The 14,553-nt window shown below is 58.7% G+C and overlaps 1 protein-coding gene across 3 annotated transcripts in view; it reads left to right on the forward strand.

Annotated features, from left to right (window-relative positions):
• Positions 1–14,553, forward strand: part of AGAP3 (ArfGAP with GTPase domain, ankyrin repeat and PH domain 3) — a gene marked incomplete at both ends in the record, with an annotated part of 93,183 nt that overhangs the window by 35,143 nt on the left and 43,487 nt on the right. For all 3 annotated transcript variants that reach the window (XM_079538399.1, XM_079538400.1, XM_079538398.1), the window contains 3 exons: positions 4,036–4,177; positions 5,749–5,883; positions 9,539–9,666. In XM_079538399.1, the coding sequence (XP_079394525.1) occupies positions 4,036–4,177; positions 5,749–5,883; positions 9,539–9,666 (405 nt within the window). The remainder of the gene's footprint in view (positions 1–4,035; positions 4,178–5,748; positions 5,884–9,538; positions 9,667–14,553) is intronic.

A 14,553-nucleotide genomic window follows, 5' to 3' on the forward strand; every position in this document is an offset into this window, starting at 1 on the left:
TGAGTGCAGGGCTGTTTGTGTGAGTGCAGGGCTGCGTGTGTGTGAGTGCAGGGCTGTGTGTGTGAGTGCAGGGCTGTTTGTGTGAGTGCAGGGCTGTGTGTGTGTGCAGGGCTGTGTGTGTGTGAGTGCAGGGCTGTGTGTGTGAGTGCAGGGCTGTGTGTGTGAGTGCAGGGCTGTGTGTGTGTGAGTGCAGGGCTGTGTGTGAGTGCAGGTCTGTGTGTGTGAGTGCAGGGCTGTGTGTGTGTGAGTGCAGGGCTGTGTGTGTGAGTGCAGGGCTGTGTGTGTGAGTGCAGGGCTGTGTGTGTGTGAGTGCAGGGCTGTGTGTGAGTGCAGGGCTGTGTGTGTGTGAGTGCAGGGCTGTGTGTGTGTGAGTGCAGGGCTGTGCGTGTGAGTGCAGGGCTGTGCGTGTGAGTGCAGGGCTGTGTGTGTGAGTGCAGGGCTGTGTGTGTGAGTGCAGGGCTGTGTGTGAGTGCAGGGCTGTGTGTGAGTGCAGGGATGTGTGTGTGAGTGCAGGGCTGTGTGTGTGTGAGTGCAGGGCCGTGTGTGTGAGGGCAGGGCTGTGTGTGTGAGGGCAGGGCTGCGTGTGTGAGGGCAGGGCTGCGTGTGTGAGTGCAGGGCTGTGTGTGTGAGTGCAGGGCTGTGTGTGTGAGTGCAGGGCTGTGTGTGTGAGTGCAGGGCTGCGTGTGTGTGAGTGCAGGGCTGCGTGTGTGTGAGTGCAGGGCTGCGTGTGTGTGAGTGCAGGGCTGTGTGTGTGTGAGTGCAGGGCTGTGTGTGTGTGAGTGCAGGGCTGTGTGTGTGAGTGCAGGGCTGCGTGTGTGTGAGTGCAGGGCTGTGAGTGTGTGAGTGCAGGGCTGTGTGTGTGTGAGTGCAGGGCTGTGAGTGTGTGAGTGCAGGGCTGTGTGTGTGAGTGCAGGGCTGTGAGTGTGTGAGTGCAGGGCTGTGTGTGTGTGAGTGCAGGGCTGTGTGTGTGAGTGCAGGGCTGTGTGTGTGAGTGCAGGGCTGTGTGTGTGTGAGTGCAGGGCTGTTTGTGTGAGTGCAGGGCTGTGTGTGTGAGTGCAGGGCTGTGTGTGTGAGTGCAGGGCTGTGAGTGTGTGAGTGCAGGGCTGTGTGTGTGAGTGCAGGGCTGCGTGTGTGTGAGTGCAGGGCTGTGTGTGTGTGAGTGCAGGGCTGTTTGTGTGAGTGCAGGGCTGTGTGTGTGTGAGTGCAGGGCTGTGTGTGTGAGTGCAGGGCTGTGTGTGTGAGTGCAGGGCTGTGTGTGTGTGAGTGCAGGTCTGTGTGTGTGAGTGCAGGGCTGTGTGTGTGTGAGTGCAGGGCTGTGTGTGTGAGTGCAGGGCTGTGTGTGTGAGTGCAGGGCTGTGTGTGTGTGAGTGCAGGGCTGTGTGTGTGTGAGTGCAGGGCTGTGTGTGTGAGTGCAGGGCTGTGTGTGAGTGCAGGGCTGTGTGTGAGTGCAGGGCTGTGCGTGTGAGTGCAGGGCTGTGTGTGTGAGTGCAGGGCTGTGTGTGTGAGTGCAGGGCTGTGTGTGAGTGCAGGGCTGTGTGTGAGTGCAGGGATGTGTGTGTGAGTGCAGGGCTGTGTGTGTGTGAGTGCAGGGCTGTGTGTGTGTGAGTGCAGGGCTGTGTGTGTGAGTGCAGGGCCGTGTGTGTGAGTGCAGGGCTGTGTGTGTGAGTGCAGGGCTGTGTGTGTGAGTGCAGGGCTGTGTGTGTGAGTGCAGGGCTGTGTGTGTGAGTGCAGGGCCGTGTGTGTGAGGGCAGGGCAGTGTGTGTGAGTGCAGGGCTGTGTGTGTGAGTGCAGGGCTGTGTGTGTGAGTGCAGGGCTGTGTGTGTGAGTGCAGGGCTGTGTGTGTGTGAGTGCAGGGCTGCGTGTGTGTGAGTGCAGGGCTGTGTGTGTGTGAGTGCAGGGCTGTGTGTGAGTGCAGGGCTGTGTGTGTGTGAGTGCAGGGCTGTGTGTGTGTGAGTGCAGGGCTGTGTGTGTGTGAGTGCAGGGCTGCGTGTGTGTGAGTGCAGGGCTGTGTGTGTGAGTGCAGGGCTGCGTGTGTGTGAGTGCAGGGCTGTGTGTGTGAGTGCAGGGCTGTGTGTGTGTGAGTGCAGGGCTGTGTGTGTGTGAGTGCAGGGCTGTGTGTGTGTGAGTGCAGGGCTGTGTGTGAGTGCAGGGCTGTGTGTGAGTGCAGGGCTGTGTGTGAGTGCAGGGCTGTGTGTGTGTGAGTGCAGGGCTGCGTGTGTGTGAGTGCAGGGCTGTGTGTGTGTGAGTGCAGGGCTGTGTGTGTGTGAGTGCAGGGCTGTGTGTGTGTGTGTGCAGGGCTGTGTGTGTGTGAGTGCAGGGCTGTGTGTGTGTGAGTGCAGGGCTGTGAGTGCAGGGCTGTGTGTGTGAGTGCAGGGCTGCGTGTGTGTGAGTGCAGGGCTGCGTGTGTGTGAGTGCAGGGCTGTGTGTGTGAGTGCAGGGCTGCGTGTGTGTGAGTGCAGGGCTGTGTGTGAGTGCAGGGCTGTGTGTGTGAGTGCAGGGCTGTGTGTGAGTGCAGGGCTGTGTGTGTGTGAGTGCAGGGCTGTGTGTGAGTGCAGGGCTGTGTGTGAGTGCAGGGCTGTGTGTGTGTGAGTGCAGGGCTGTGTGTGTGTGAGTGCAGGGCTGTGTGTGTGTGAGTGCAGGGCTGTGTGTGTGAGGGCAGGGCTGTGTGTGTGTGAGGGCAGGGCTGTGTGTGTGAGGGCAGGGCTGTGTGTGTGAGTGCAGGGCTGTGTGTGTGTGAGTGCAGGGCTGTGTGTGTGTGAGTGCAGGGCTGTGTGTGTGTGAGTGCAGGGCTGTGTGTGTGTGAGTGCAGGGCTGCGTGTGTGAGTGCAGGGCTGCGTGTGTGTGAGTGCAGGGCTGTGTGTGTGTGAGTGCAGGGCTGCGTGTGTGAGTGCAGGGCTGCGTGTGTGAGTGCAGGGCTGCGTGTGTGAGTGCAGGGCTGTGTGTGTGTGAGTGCAGGGCTGTGTGTGTGAGTGCAGGGCTGTGTGTGTGAGTGCAGGGCTGTGTGTGTGTGAGTGCAGGGCTGTGTGTGTGAGTGCAGGGCTGTGTGTGTGTGAGTGCAGGGCTGTGTGTGAGTGCAGGGCTGTGTGTGTGTGAGTGCAGGGCTGTGTGTGTGAGTGCAGGGCTGTGTGTGTGTGAGTGCAGGGCTGTGTGTGTGTGAGTGCAGGGCTGTGTGTGTGAGTGCAGGGCTGTGTGTGTGTGAGTGCAGGGCTGCGTGTGTGAGTGCAGGGCTGCGTGTGTGAGTGCAGGGCTGCGTGTGTGTGAGTGCAGGGCTGTGTGTGTGTGAGTGCAGGGCTGTGTGTGTGTGAGTGCAGGGCTGTGAGTGAGTGCAGGGCTGCGTGTGTGTGAGTGCAGGGCTGCGTGTGTGAGTGCAGGGCTGCGTGTGTGTGAGTGCAGGGCTGCGTGTGTGTGAGTGCAGGGCTGTGTGTGTGAGTGCAGGGCTGTGTGTGTGTGAGTGCAGGGCTGCGTGTGTGTGAGTGCAGGGCTGCGTGTGTGTGAGTGCAGGGCTGCGTGTGTGTGAGTGCAGGGCTGCGTGTGTGTGAGTGCAGGGCTGCGTGTGTGTGAGTGCAGGGCTGCGTGTGTGTGAGTGCAGGGCTGTGAGTGTGTGAGTGCAGGGCTGTGAGTGTGTGAGTGCAGGGCTGTGAGTGTGTGAGTGCAGGGCTGTGTGGGTGTGAGTGCAGGGCTGTGGGTGTGAGTGCAGGGCTGTGGGTGTGAGTGCAGGGCTGTGTGTGTGAGTGCAGGGCTGTGTGTGTGAGTGCAGGGCTGCGTGTGTGTGAGTGCAGGGCTGCGTGTGTGTGAGTGCAGGGCTGTGTGTGTGTGAGTGCAGGGCTGTGTGTGTGTGAGTGCAGGGCTGTGTGTGTGAGTGCAGGGCTGTGTGTGTGAGTGCAGGGCTGTGTGTGTGTGAGTGCAGGGCTGCGTGTGTGAGTGCAGGGCTGCGTGTGTGTGAGTGCAGGGCTGTGTGTGTGTGAGTGCAGGGCTGTGTGTGAGTGCTGGTGGTTGGTGATGATCTGTGACTGTTGCTGTGTCTCCCACCCTCAGTTCGCTGCCTGGGTTGATGCCGTGGTGTTTGTCTTCAGCCTGGAGGACGAGATCAGCTTCCAGACAGTGTATAACTACTACCTGCGGCTGTGCAGCTACCGGAACACGGCGGAGGTGCCGATGGTGCTGGTGGGCACACAGGGTGAGTGCTGGGGGCTCTCCCTGCTTTGGGCTGTAATCTGTATTGAGGCAGTTTTTAGGAGAGGCTTGGGTTAGGGGCCTTGGAGGAGCTCCGTAATTCCTCCTCAAGCCCTCCCAGCTTCTGTGCCCAGAGCTGCTTCTGTTCTCCACCTCCTAACGCTGCCTTTGCGCTGCCTTGCCAGCTTCTGCCTGCAGTGGCTGAGCATCAGGCTGATGCCTGAGGGTTTGGTGCTGATGCTCTGCCATCTGTGCTGCTGGGGCAAGTTGCAGCAGGAAAGGTTTGAGGGGTGGCACGGAGCTGCCAGCTCCCACGGGCTGAGCGGTGCTGTGCTGGGCGGTGGGGCTCTGCCACCCCCGAGTGCTGCCAGCCCAGCCTGGGCGTGGGGAGGAGCAGCAGTGTGCAGAGCTGCCCTCCTCCTGCTGCCTGGGCAGGGCTGGGGCCCTGCAGTTGGATTCCGGCTCCCCTGGCGTGTTGGGGCAGCAGGCTTCCAACAGCCAAAGTGCAGCACCTGGGAAGCGGGGAGGGGAGCAACAAGGGCAGAAGGGGAGCAGTGAAGGAATCGCTGCAGGTGTCTGAGCTCTGTGTTCCCATGAGGAGAGTCCTCCTACGTACAGGCACAGGGCATGGGCAGAAGGGACCCTGCACACAACCTGTGGGTGTAAGGTGCCAGCAGAGAGCAAGAGCAGGGGATGGGGAATAGGAAGAAAGCCTTGGTTGGACCCAGCTCCTGAGCAGAGCAAGCAGTTTGCCACCGAGAGCTTGTGGAGCAGGAGGTCTCAGTTTGTGTGCTCTGTGCCCCAGGCTAAGTCCAGGACAAAGTTGTAAAAATTCTGATATTTAAAGATTGTGGAATTGGTTTAGGATTCAGGGATCTCGGTGTGGCCCCGGGCTGGTGGTACAAACAGCCTCTTGTTAGTGCTGTCAGCTGTGAGCACATCCTCATAGCCAGCTTTCCCCATTAACTGAGCATCACGTCTGCCCTTTGGTTCTTTAATCTGTCGAGTATGGCCCTAAGAGCTGAAATGATGACAGATCCACTCAGCTCTGCCATTGAGGCAGACTCACAGATGAGTGCAAGGTGGTTCCAGCTGCCGTGGCACACATGAGTCACTTCCAGCCCGTGGAAGCACCGTCATCCCCATGCAGAGGGGGCTGTGCTCTTGCCCAGGGCCGCCCTGCTCACACCTTTGCCCCCAGCTCTGTCTGCTGTCTCTGCGCATCCTCCAGCTGCCCTCAGCTGCAGTCCCATCCATGATGCTGGGTGTTCTTGGAGCCCTGTCCTGTTCCACACACCCAGGCAGCTTTGTGTTCCCAGCTTCACCTCCCGCTCCTTGCTGCCCTTCTCAGAAGTACAGCGTCTGGGTGGTTAGGAGAGTAGAGGAAGGTTCATTTGAAAATGTGAACAAATCCATGTTCTGCAGATGGGACTTCAGTACCCGAGGCATTAGTAGGGCAGGATGTGCTGCACAGGTGAGTATCAGTGTGAAGGAGCAGGAGGCCAGGAGTGCCCCGGGGCTGTGGGTGCGAGGGACACAGCTGCCTGCTCCTCACCTCTCTCCCTTGCCTTGCAGATGCCATCAGTGCCACCAACCCTCGTGTCATTGATGACTCTCGGGCACGGAAGCTCTCCAACGACCTGAAGCGCTGCACATACTACGAGACCTGTGCCACCTACGGGCTGAACGTGGAGAGGGTCTTCCAGGATGGTAACTGCAGTGTTTGGAGGTGTTGGGGCCAGGCAGGCGACAGTGCTGTCCCAGAGCGTGGGCTCAGCATGACCTGAGCACAGCTGGGAGTGCTGCCGGGGGGCTGTCAGTGCATGGCCACGTGCAGTGCAGTTACTGTGCAGGCACAGACCTGGTCTGCGAGCGGCCAAGAGGGCCAGAGGGACCCTGGGGTGCATTGCAAAGAGTGTGGCAGCTGGGGACGGTGCAGGCAAACCGATGCTGGTGCAGGGTGATGATGCTGCGTGGGAACAAGGACTGAGGGGGGTCTCAGCACGAGGAGAACTTTTCCAGGCCGTGTCCCTGGGATGCAGAGCAGGGAGCAGCAGTGGGGAGATGGGAGGGATCCTTGTCTGCGTGCAGGAGGAACACTGCTGGAGAGACCTGCTGGATTCTGGTGTTGGCGTTTCAAAAGGGTGCAGGGAAATGAACGTTTGAGAAACATCAAGAAATTGTAGAAATGAATCAAAGGTCAGAAAAGGTAGCTGAGAGTGTGAGGAGCTCAACCATTTCACAAATACAGAAGATTGAGGAGTAACTTGATTACAATGGCTAAATACCTACGTGGGGAGAAAGCCACAGATAACGACCAACTGCCAGCTGGCAGAGACCTGATGGGACAAGGAGGGTATTAAACTAAAAGAGAGGAGGTCTGGGTCAGATGATGGAGGGAGATTCTTCACCCAGAGGCAATGAGAGCCTTGCACCGCTGCCCAGAGCCGCTGCGATGCCCCAGTGCCATGGAGGGAATCTGGGCAGCCCAACCTGGTGTGGGGCTGTGGGGGCTGTGAAGTTCTTCCTAACCATTCTATGGTTCAGCGATCTTCAAGGTTCCACAGTGGAGAAGGGAAGATCTGCAACCTGAGGTTGCTGCTCATTTTGCTGAGTTTGCTCACATATCCATGCTGTGCAGTGCATGCACTGACCTCTCTGGTGGAATTGGTGATGGTAGGACTAGAGGGAATGGCTTCAAACTGTGCCAGGGGAGGTTTGGGCTGGACATTAGGAAACACTACTCTTCTGAAAGAGTGGTCAGGCAGTGCAATGGGCTGCCCAGGGAGTGGTGGAGTCACCGAGCCTGGAGGTGCTCAAGGAACGTTTGGACTTTGTGTTGAGGGACGTGGTTTAGTGAGGATGATTGGTGATGGTTGGACTGGATGATCTTGTAGGTCTTTTCCAGCCTTGGTGTTTCTGTGATCCTGTGACCTCGTTCCAGGTGCAGGATCAGGTCCAGATGCAGCATCAGGTCCAGGTGCAGGATCAGGTCCAGGTGCAGCATCAGGTCCAGGTGCAGCATCAGGTCCAGGTGCAGCATCAGATCCAGGTGCACGCTCTGTGCTGCCCTGTGCAACACGCAGTGCTGGTCCCCTTGGGCAGCACGCTGAGGTTGTGCTGGTCCTGGTGCGACCGCTGGTGATGCCTGGCTAAAGGCTGAGGCCAATGCTTCCTCCCCAAGGCTCTGTCTGTGCAGGAGCCCCACGTGCGGTGCTGCTGAGCACGGGGAGGCTGTGGGAAGGTCCCAGCTGCGGCATCAGAGCTTCGGCAGTGGCAGCTGTGGGTGCCTGGAGGGGTGGGCAGTGCAGAGCCTTCCCTCCTGCCAGGAGCTGCCGCAGGGTGGGAGCAGCGCCTGCTGGTTGCTTAGCTTTGGAGGCGTAGGGTTAAGGAGCTTCGTTCTAAATGCAGAAGTCTCAGAGAGCTTAGAGGATGCCAGGTCAACAGCGAGAATCATCAGCATGGAGGTGCCTCGACTCTCACGCCTCGTCTCAGCAGTGTTTCGTGGGCATGAACTGGAACACAGGGAGTTCTGCACTAACGCTTCACTGTTCAGTGGCAGAGCCCTGGGACAGCCACAGGCTGCCCACAGGAGTGGGGGTCTCCTTCTCTGGAGATATCCAGGACCTTCCCAGACACCTTCCTGTGCAACCTGCTGTAGGGATTCTGCTTCGGGGTGTTGGACTCCATGATCTCTGTAGGCCCCTCCCGGTCCCTGCTGTTCTGTACTGAAGGGCAAATTGTGGAGAGCCCTTTGGCAGTGATTGCCTCGGCGCTGTTTCTGAGCACTGACCCTGCAAGTGCGCAGGGAGAGCTGCAGCCATGCTGCACTGCTGCCTTCCCTGCTGTAAGACTCCACGTGAGGTGCTCAGATGCCAACCAGTCCTGCAGCACCGTGGTGACATTTGGCCAGTGGCAGCACTGTACCTGGACAGAGGTTCTGCACCAGGATGGCTGCAATGTTTGCATATCTGAGAGCTCCGTGTTGCAAGGGGAGAAACCTTGGTGAGCAAATGGCTGCAGGCACAGCCGTGAGGGTGGCAGGTCATCCTGGAAGAACCGAGTCCTGTGATGTTGGAAAAGCAGAAGCTCTGCTCAGTGAGCAGCAATGTGAAAGCCAACTCGAGATGCCCTCTGATGGGGCAAGTGAGATTTGATCGCTGACCTGTGAATGCATGCATGTGCAGTAGCCAGGTGGGACTGAAAAAACATTTGGCCAACACTCTGTATTTCGGCGTCAGTGAGGAAAGAGAACACTCTGATGCTCACTGCTTGTGAGCTGCAGCAGCCAGAGGTGGCTGTGATGTGGGGCAGACGTGGCACAGGGCTGTGCTGCAGCCTTTGGGTCCTGCCTGGGCTCCCCTCTCCATCACTCACCTCCTGTTCGCTCTCCTTGGAGGCCTCGCACTGTGCTGAATGGAAAGCCTCTGTTTACTTGGAGCAGGTGGGAATTTGCTGCTGCACCAGCAGTTTCTGCCACTTTCAGCCTCAGGGATTCTCCAGCTCGGTGTTTGTTGTCCCAGGTTGTGCCGGGGGGGTCAGGTTGGGTATTAAGAACAATTGCAAATCCAAAGAGCAGCTGGGTGCTGGCACAGCTGCACAGGGAGTTTGGGGTCACCATCCCGGGGGTGGACAGGAGCTGTGGAGATGGGGCACTGGGGGATGTGGTTGGTGGGCACTGTGGGGATGGGGATCTCAAGTCTTTTCCAACCTTAATGGTTCTGTGTGAAACATGCTGGTCAGGAGATGTGATGTTCCCAAAAGTTCCTCGTTGTGACTGCAGGGATGGCCAGCAGTGTGCATGAGGGGCAGAAGGGGTGGCGTGCAGCCATGGCTGATGCTGCACTCCTTGGCTGGGAGATTGGAAGGCTGAAATGCAGCTTTGGGCTTTTGGCATCGGGCAGTGAGGTTGAAGGAACGAAGGGCTGTTTGTGATGTTCATTTCTGGAGCATCTGGAGAGCTGAGGGCCACGTGTGCCCTGGCCAAGGGAGGTGGCACTGCCCAGGCTGCCCAGTTTGTCCCTGGCTCCTGTGGCCACTGCCAAGGGGTCATGGGCTCTGTGTGGCTGCGCAGTCAGTGCTCTGCATGGGACCCAAGAGAGTGGTGGCCTCTGGGTGCTGAGTGTGGCATTGCAAAGGAGCTGTACCAGACCTTGCAGCTGTGCGGTGGTGACTGTGATGGGGATGGCCAGTTTGGGTGCTCTGCAGAAATCTCCTCTGTTACTTTGGGATGCTGCAGTTCGAGCCTCAGGAGTTGGTATCAGGCAGGGGGAGGGTTTGGGTCTTGCTGAAGCTCTGCAGAGATTTATTGAGGGGCGGAGTGGCTTTCAGGTCTCTGACCCTGTCCTTTTCTCTGCTCTTCCAGTGGCTCAGAAGGTGGTGGCTCTGAGGAAGAAGCAGCAGCTCTCCATCGGTCCCTGCAAGTCCCTGCCCAACTCACCCAGCCATTCGTCTGTCTCCGCAGCCTCCATCCCTTCTGTTCACATCAACCAGGTGGGAAACAGGAACAGGGGAAGGCAGGAACCCCACGTGCTCCTCCCCACCCCTCCTTCACTGCACAGCACAGACCGTTCAGCCTCGCTCTGCACTCACACCACAGCCCTGGAGTAGCTGTTGGGAGGCAGAGCAGCTGTTCACTGGAGCATCAGCCCGTAGCCCAGAACGTTGCTGACATTGGTGTCAGGCTGCAGTACGAGCCATTGCGTGTGCTGTACGTCTGCAGACGTTGTGTGGTGCTCCTGGAGCAGCTGCTGCACAGCTGTGAGCTGTGTGCAGGGAGCTCCTGGCAGAGCAGGGGTCTGTGATGCAGCCAGGAGTGCACCTGGTCCTGCTGCCCTGGCACCAGGGGGCTGCTGGCCTGTGTGCATACAGGTGGGCTCCTCCAGCACGTCTCTGGAGTGCCAGGGGTAGTGCAGAGGAGAAGGGAGTGCTCTGGGAGCTCAGGAGGGCACGGTGCTGTTCCTCAGGCACGGCATCAGCCTGGCAGGAGCTGCCACGGTGTCTGTGCTGGGTGATGGAGCAGATCAGAAAGAGGAGCAGTCTGGCATAGCAGGGGGGTGGTGCAGGAGACCCTTGGCAGCCTGCTTGCTGCAGTGGGGCTTTGTTACAATTCCTAATGCATGTGCAAGTGCTGAGCTGCTTCTGGTGAAGGTGAGAAATGGCTCTGCTGCTCCTCAGGCACTCAGGCCAATGGAGCAAGCTCCAAAGCAGCTGTTACCGTAGAATCATAGAGTGGCCTGGGTTGCAGAGGAGCACAGTGCTCATCCAGTTCCAACCCCCTGCTGTGTGCAGGGTCACCAACCAGCAGCCCAGGCTGCCCAGAGCCACATCCAGCCTGGCCTGCAGAGATGGGGCATCCACAAATGGATGTTATGTTGCAATCACTGGGCCTGTCATAAGGACTTCACTAAATCTGTGTGTCTGACCCATTGCTGTCAGACTGGGGAGCAGCAAAGGCTGCAGCTGGGTCCTCTGAGTGCTGGGAAGTGACACAGATGGAGCAGCGTGAATCCCTCAGCTGCTTTGTTGGTGAGCAACACGTGGGATGGTTTTTGAGGAAGAGAGTGGCGAAGGACTCAGAGGAGCACGTAGAAACTGAGAAGAGAGTGAGATTGATCCCATATCAGGGATTTTAAACACCCGTATGGGCGCCGTGCCTGACCATAGGTTTGTGGTGCTGGACTGTGAGCTGCTCTGTATGGATTTCTGCAGCTCCCTGGTGCTCCAGGTCGGGCTCCAGCCTGTTCACATGAGTTCTGTGTGCAGGTGAATACGCTGAGCCCCACTGGCAGCAGAGCTGCTGCTGAGCCACACAGCCTGCTGAGCAGAGTCCAGCAGCTTGCAGTGGGAGCAGCGAGCACAGCTGCCTGCAAACATGCACAGCCATCCCTGTCCTACAGCGTGCCTGGGGACCCACGGCGCTTGGGAAGGCTGATAGGAGGCCTCCAGGTTCAACACAGGTGTGAGTGCATCCAGTGATGAGAGAATTGTCTTAGCAAACTGGGAACAGTGCATTGCTGGAGATGGGAGGCAGTCTGTGCGGGAAGGGTGCAGGCAGCAGAAGGCCGTGTTCCTCAGGGGGGAGCCGTTTCGTGTTGTGTTCGATGTGCCAGAGTATGAAAGAAGCACACTGACAAACTAATGATGGCACTGCTGTGCCTGCCAGCGTGTCTCTGTAGTGGGCAAAAGCATTCCTGTGTGTGGTGGTGGCTCCTCAGTGGGATCCCACTTGTGAGCATGCGTTTGTGCTGAGCAGAAGGAGGCTTGTGGAAGAGACCTTTGTGCACAGGAGGGTGCCAAGCTCTTGGCTTGTTCAGCTTAGGAAAGCGGGGGCCAAAATGGACCAAACCCAACCTCTGAAGGACACAAATGTGAAAGAAAAGCACTTTTTGTGAAAAGGTGCTAGCACAGAAGGGGTGGATCTAAGAGTGGCCACGGGAAGGCAAAGTTTGGGCATCAGAGGAGGTTCCTAATGGCGTGGCATGAGCTGCGTTCGAGGTTCTTGCTCAGAAACCTCCTTGCTTTCCTTTCCTCCCTGCAGAGCACCTTTCAGCCCGGTGTGCAGACGACCTCTGTGTAGAGGTGGATGTTGGCTCCTGGGCCTGGAGGCAGAACCTTTTCTCTCAGCTCCCTGCTGTGCTCCTGTGGCTTTGCTGGAGGGACCTGGGTAGATCTGGTGGGAAGCAGAGCCGTTACAGGGAAGTAATGCAGCACGAGGCGACAGGGAATGGCAGCTCGCTGTGAGGCCTTTCTGAACGACAAGTAGTTCCTGACTGGCTGGACTGCAGCAGTGATAGAGGCCGTGTCCTTCCGGAGCTTCTGCCCTCTGTCTTCCCTCTCCCATCCCTGCTCTGTGCCTGTCCAAAGCTTTGTCTGTCCCTGTACTTGACCAGCCTGGGGGCCGCAGTGAGGACCAAAGCTCATCTCTGTTCCCTGGGTCTTCTGTGGCTCCACCGCAGCCCCCCGGGTTCCCAAGGACCCCCTGCAGCACTCTGTGCCTTGGTGCTTGCAGATTTCCCTCGCAAGAAGTACTTCTCCCTAGAACAGGAGCTGGTGAGTGATTGCGGAGTGCCTTGCAGTGTTTGCACGTTCTCAGTGGGGCTCGGAGTTCTGGATCTGCTTCCCACTGTCCCCAGAACAAATCCAGCTGCCTTTGAGAAACCAAACCGTGTCCATTGCAGGTGTTCTGTCACTGACCCGGGCAGAGCAGCCCTGTCGGTGCATGCAGCACACTGCCCATGAGGGAGGGGACGTGCCAGGACTGAGCAGCGAGCAGCTGCTGCAGCACAGCAGTTCCTGCAGAGGGGTGCAGAGAGCCCAGAGCCACTGCTGTGCGGTGCGCTGTGCTGGGGGTGCTGCACCAGGGCGCAGTGCCACGCAGGAGCTGCTGTCCCTGCCTGGAGGGGCTCTGGGAGAGTGGAGCTCTGCTCCGTCAGCGAGGCTGGATGAGGGAGTGATGTGACACCGCTTTGTCTTTTCCCATTTCAGGGTAGAAGCTCTCTCTGGGTTTCTTATGGCCTTTGCTGACCCTTGGGAGCAGATACCAAGGCAGGGGCGAGGAGCCCCAGGAATGATTTGGGAACACAGGATTTAGCTTAGAGACAGGATGACAAGAAGCCAGACTGAATTCTGAGCTTTGTTTTGTCTTGTCGTTGTTCTGACTTCATACTGCAGCCAGGTATGGCCTGCACTGCCCCTCTTTGTGCCTGGGGACGTCCTGCTCAGTGCCCAGTGCCTGCAGGGACAGCTGTGTCTCCTGGACATGGGACCAGCATCCCTACAGAGGGCTGCGTAGGGCAGGCAGGAGCTGGGGACAGTCCTGGGACCAGCTGCTCTGGAAGATGCTGAAAGCCGAACTGAGCCTGTAGGAAATGGATGCTGCCTGCACCCCACAGCCCGGCCATCTGTCACACCAGCCCATGGCAGTGACTGGAGAGGTTATCAGTGCACCCCAGTGTTCTCAGCATTGTGTCAGAGGATCCACTTGGATCCACTTGTCAGAGAGTGGTTTCTTGTGTCAGAACTCCACTTGGTGCCAGGCTGGCTGTTCTCTGCACCCACAGGGTCGTGCCCATGGGCAGCGGTGCTGCAGGAGGGGGTTGTTGTCCTTGCAGAGGGATGATTCGATTTATGATGGAGTTCTTGAAGCAGGCCCTGGTTTCATTTTGTCTTTGGAGCTTTGGAGTTTTTCCTTTAACTCCACAGTGGTGCGCAGTGCCACAGGGCGTGCTGCTTCCGTCAGGGCACAGAGGGGCCAGCTGTGCTCAGCATTTCCAGCTGCACCTCCTGGAGCACAGTGTGCCCATCAGGGCCATGGCAGCAGCATCTCTCCCCGGCCCTGGCTCCTGGGAAGCTTCTGCATCCGTTGTCAGGCTGCTCAGGTCGCCCTGCAGCCCCAGGGGTGCGGGTGCTGCTCCTGCCCCTGCAGCGAGGCGAGCAGGTCTGATGGGTTTGGGATCCTGGCTTGGCCTCTGCTCCCACCTGCCCCATCCTGTTCCCTGCCTGCAGGGTGCAGGCGTTCCACAGGCCGGTGGGTGCTTGCAGTGCTCAGAGCTGCTGCACCTGATTCTCACTGCTTCTAAGCTCATCTGCTTAGAATCCTTCTGCAGGGGCTCCGAGGTGCCCTCAGGGGTACCCTCAGCTGTGGGATGGGTCACCACTGCTTGGGATGGAGTTTGTCCTTCTGCCAGCGGCAGCCAGGAGCAGGGGCACAGCCCAAGCTCTGCAGCACTCAGACCTTGCTCTTCGTGTCCCTCTGTGCTCTGTGTCGCTGGGTGCTGCTGATGGGCCCGGCCCCGCTGCTCCCCCTGCTGGGTCAGCACAACCCTCTGTCGCAGCCCGGCCGCAGTGAGCGGTGCTTTGCTGAGATACAGAAGTGCTTGGGCTGTGGGTAACGAGAGGCAGGAATGAGAACGTGAAGTTTGCAAGTGAAACGAAAAGCAACCTGCAGTTCACCTGTGCTTGGTAATGAGAGCCTTCTGTGCCTGCTGCAGCACGTCCCAGCAGAGCCTGGCAGTGCACGTTCAGCAGTGCGAGCTGCAGGCAGTGCACAGCCCTGTGTGAGCAGCGCGGGCAGCAGCTGTGTGTGTCCCTGTGGTGCCGGCATCCCGCCGGGCTCGTGGTGCCCTGCCCTGTGCTGTCCTCATCTGTGCACTGCCATCCCCTGCCCCGTTCCGTGCAGATGCTGAGGCAGTGGCTGCTGTTTGTTTGCACTCTTCCACTCAGAGCTCTTCCCAGACCTTGCTCCTTGTTCCTGCCCTTGCTTCTGTGTGACGGTTCCTACTTGGGAACTTTGAGTGATCCCTTTTCTGCTCGAGCACCCGGGGTGCTGTCGGTGTCTGTTGCAGTTCATGACATCCACCCATTGCACGCCAATGGAGA

The sequence above is a fragment of the Tetrao urogallus genome (genome assembly GCF_951394365.1).
Source record: "Tetrao urogallus genome assembly, chromosome: 7".
NCBI lineage: Eukaryota > Metazoa > Chordata > Aves > Galliformes > Phasianidae > Tetrao > Tetrao urogallus.